We start from the raw sequence: 3,802 nt of genomic DNA, 5'->3' as shown, positions 1-3,802 counted from the left end.
GCGTCAAGAGATTGTGGCAGAATGCAGAGATGCCAATAAAGTCTGACGAGGCCTTGATCACCAGCCTGAGCACGTTGAGTGGGCATGCTGGGTTGTCTGTCGCACACCAGAGGTGGACAGCAATGTGCTTCCATGGGGCAGCATACGGCTGACACCATGCCAGGGCGGCTTGGGCGAGGAGGGCTTTGAGGTGACGCCGAACAGGGATGAGTCCGAGTCCGCATGCCACGGATTTGATTGGTGCTGCGACGTTGGCCTGGTGAGTTCGCGACCATTTGCTTGGGTGCCAGAGGAACTTGTCGATGATGCGGATGAGTTTTGCTGTCTGCTCGGACGAGAGGGGCACAAACCTCGCTCGGTACCAGACTTTGGACAGCGCAATGGTGTTGGCGATGAGCACACGACCTGGGAGTGACGGTCCGTGGACGAGCCATCTCGACAGCTGGCCGTGCAGCTTGTCGAGTAGGTCGCCAAAGTTTGCGACGGTCAGATCGCCGTGGCCGAGCATGACGCCGAGGTAGCGCGTCGTGGAGTTTGGTCCAACCCACTCGAGGCCTTCTAGGTCGGGGGGAGGCTTGCGTTGCAGTTGGTCCAAGCGGGATGATGGTGGTCTTTGGTGCATTGATTTCCAGATTGGTGGCCGTCCCCACAAACTTGAGCTCGTTCAGCAGGTTTTGGACGTCTGCCGATGAGGTGAGAAAGTAGGACGAAACCACTCGTATAATTTCAGCAATAGAGACACAATGCAAATCGAGTCATTTCCCTTCGACTAAAGTCAAAATTTCAACGTGCTCCAACCGCCCCGACTTTTAGCACAGCATCTATGAAACTATAGATCCATTGAGCAATAGTATGAAGAGAGCCAGAAACCAGGTGGTCTCAATCCTTAGTCGTTTTCTGCTACTCTTGGTGCTCATTTCACTACGTCTACAATCGAAGACCCTCGCACTGCAGCGCCCAAAACAAAGTAAACAAATTGGATGACTCTAGTAACAACTAGCACAACTGCTATGCGACTATATGTGGTTTGATTACCATGATTTTATTCACACCTCACGTTTTCTTTACATCCAATTCGTGGCGTCCAGATGCTCGCCTTCGAATACACAAGCAGCACAAAACTCGCAGTACTCGATGCTTCATTCATGCTCTAAATAGGGAACGAGCAGGTCGGAGCGGTATTGACGCCAACTTCCTCAATGCTTTCGCTAAAGTCGAGCGGGCCACCATTGGCAATCAAGTTGCGCAGGCAACCTCGGAAGGAATTGGCAGCAGTCACGCCAACAAGCCCACCGAGTGGGTCCGAGTGTCCACCGACATACAAGCGCGAGTCCACCGTGTACGTGAGAGGGCCGGTCTGCACGGTACCAACCAAATCCTCAAGGAAACCGAGACTCGGGTTGCTGATGCGCATCCGCACTTGCTGGCCATCACGAGTGATTTCAACTGTAAACCAGCGATCTGTCTGGAAAATATTAGCCGACACGAGCACGAGGTTTGAGGCGCCGCCGCCCTTGATGAACAGCCGCAAGTGACCACCGACCAGTTCGAGGGCAAATGCGTACTGTAGGCCCGATTCATACAGAATGAGACCGTCAGCGTAAGCGGGATTGGGGTGGAACTCGATACGAATGTCAGTCACGCCAGCGTCGTGCTCCGCGCCGGTCTGCGGGTAGTACTTGACGTAGCCAGCGCCGTCGAATCCACGCACCTCGGGGAAGATGCAGCCTTCCAGCGCAATCGGAGTAATGTAGCCAGTGTTGAGCACCTGGTCGACGCCATTCACACGCACGTCGGAAATGCAGCCATCGAAGGCGTTGTAGGTCGCTGTGCCGCCGATGAGCAGCGGGCCGTTCAGGTTGATGGTCGAGAGAGTGGAAGGAGGCACCATCAGCGATCCGCTTATGAAGACCACCTCGTCTAGCGAGAAGGTCACGACGCCAGCATTATCAAATGTCGCCTTGAAGGTGTGCCAAGCATTGTCCAGCAACACAGGGACGTTCGTTCCAAATCCGGCGAAATCACTGTAGCCCGCGTTGAAGCGGCCGCCAATTAGCAGATCGCTGCCATCCCATGTTAAAGCAATGCTAAACTCGTCATTGTAGTCTGTGTGGTGACCATAAACAAGTACTTGTTCACTCAGTACAGCTGGAGTGTCGCGAAGGCGCAACCTGAATTCGATCGACCGCAGTGAAGTGTCGCCATTCGGCTCTACAGCCAATGCGCCTTGTTTGGCGATAAATCCGCTGGCACCGAAAAAGTAAGGGGAGGTGCGCTCCGGCGGGCAAACCGGGGTGGCGGAGGCCAGGGCGAAAATGAACGCCCCCGCGAGAAAGACCAGCACAATTTTCATCGTGGTCGGTTTGAACGGAACAAAGAAGAAGAAGACAAACAGAGTAAACCGAGATGCTAGCGACAAGAAAACAAGAAGAAGAAGACAAACAGAGTAAACCGAGATGCTAGCGACAAGAAAACAAGAAGACTGAGCGGAATCACGACAAAAGCGATGCGCTTAAGTACGAAAACACAAAACGGCAAAACATCAACAAGCTGTGCCTTGCGCGCATACACCTAACAGATGCCGATCTGCCAAAAACACATCGTGCCAGGAATGGATGCGTCACGTTCGAATGTATGTCGACAATCAATTCAAGTCAAAATCGGTTGCTCAAGCGAGACCAGGGTGTCAAGCAGTTGGACTCTGACGCTGTTGTTGGGGGTGGGGTTGACTCACCTCCCCGCCCCTCCACGCCCTCCACACCCAATCAGCCAGTCGGCAACCTGTCTGTTGTAATCGATTGTAGCAAAGAATGGCGCACCAACCTTCACCTGGAGAAGCATGATGGAAATCGAATACAACAAGAGGGTGTTACCAGGCATGTGAGCATTGTTGTACACCTCCCACCCGCCTGCCTCCCACCACCCTCTCACTTCAAGTCCACTCGCTCGGCTGCAGAACAAACAGACAGCAGAGGCCTTCAGGCTACGGTTTCATCGAACTTCAGGGCTCCACCGACTCTCGCACAATAAGGTCAATCAAGCAGGATGTGTGATCATGAAAGAATCGTTGGCAATGAATGCTTCAACACGGCTTTCTTTCGGATCGCGCGAATGTGTCAAACCAACCAGTCTTGATTTGGGAGGACGCTGGTTTAAATTGCCCCATGCTGTGGGACGACGGATGTCAGTCTTTCTTTTCCTTCATCTCGTACACTTTGTTGTTCTGTTTTTTGTTGTTTTTGTGGTCTCCGATACCTTGTAGTCACCATTTATCTCCTTCCTGTACCGCTTTTCCATTTTATTATGTCTCCCTCGAAGGCAAGCTCGCTGGCTTGCGTTCTTGTGGCCATGTTGGCAATGTATGCCGGGCTTGTTTCGGCTTCTTGCCCATCCGACGAGCCTGCCGTGTTTCTCGGAGAGAAGGGCTACCTCACCTTCCCTAATGTGTATGGTCCCGTGAATAACACACGCAACAAACTCTTCACCCACTTTGCGATGGACTTGAAGCTGCGCAAGGGCCCTTCCGCGAGCCGGGAATTTCGCGTTTTCAGTGTCCGCCACAACTATTGGGTCGACTTTCTCGACGTTTGGGTGAACGTCCTGTGCGATGACAGTGCTCAAGTTGTTGTGAACTTCAACGCTGGACAAGGGCTCATGTCGTTTTCCGCCGACTTTAGCAAACTCCTCAACTATAAATGGCACACGCTGAAAGTGACCACCTCGCCCGGTCGCGTCTTTATCTACATTGATACGGAGATGGTCCAGGAGCACTACTACTTGGGTGGGCCCGCGCTTACCATCA

The 3,802-nt window shown here is 52.9% G+C and overlaps 3 protein-coding genes across 3 annotated transcripts; 1 reads left to right on the top strand and 2 right to left on the bottom strand.

The window, feature by feature from the left end:
• Window positions 1-57: 57 nt before the first annotated feature.
• CAOG_08381 (hypothetical protein) lies at window positions 58-622 on the bottom strand (the record flags this gene model as incomplete). Its single annotated transcript, XM_004339985.1, has 2 exons — window positions 58-295; window positions 363-622. The coding sequence occupies 2 exons, from the start codon at window positions 620-622 to the stop codon at window positions 58-60; spliced, it is 498 nt and encodes a 165-aa protein (XP_004340033.1).
• Window positions 623-1,021: 399 nt separating this feature from the next.
• CAOG_08380 (hypothetical protein) lies at window positions 1,022-2,399 on the bottom strand. The gene has a single exon (XM_004339984.2). The coding sequence runs from the start codon at window positions 2,351-2,353 to the stop codon at window positions 1,151-1,153; it is 1,203 nt and encodes a 400-aa protein (XP_004340032.1). The 5' UTR covers window positions 2,354-2,399; the 3' UTR covers window positions 1,022-1,150.
• A 904-nt stretch (window positions 2,400-3,303) lies between these two features.
• Window positions 3,304-3,781, top strand: CAOG_09251 (hypothetical protein; the record flags this gene model as incomplete). The annotated part of the gene is made up of 1 exon (XM_011272670.1): window positions 3,304-3,781. A coding segment is annotated over one exon (478 nt), but the record flags the coding sequence as incomplete, so codon positions are not given.
• Window positions 3,782-3,802: the final 21 nt, after the last annotated feature.

The sequence above is a fragment of the Capsaspora owczarzaki genome (genome assembly GCF_000151315.2).
Source record: "Capsaspora owczarzaki ATCC 30864 unplaced genomic scaffold supercont2.80, whole genome shotgun sequence".
Classification (NCBI taxonomy): Eukaryota; class Filasterea; order Ministeriida; family Capsasporidae; genus Capsaspora; species Capsaspora owczarzaki.
The sequence above is the reverse complement of the archived record's forward strand: the minus strand, read 5'-3'. Positions and strand labels throughout refer to the sequence as shown.

Bases quoted from the DNA above. Each gene is read 5' to 3' on its own strand.
- CAOG_08380 (XM_004339984.2), bottom strand. From the start codon at position 2,353: ATGAAAATTGTGCTGGTCTTTCTCGCGGGGGCGTTCATTTTCGCCCTG.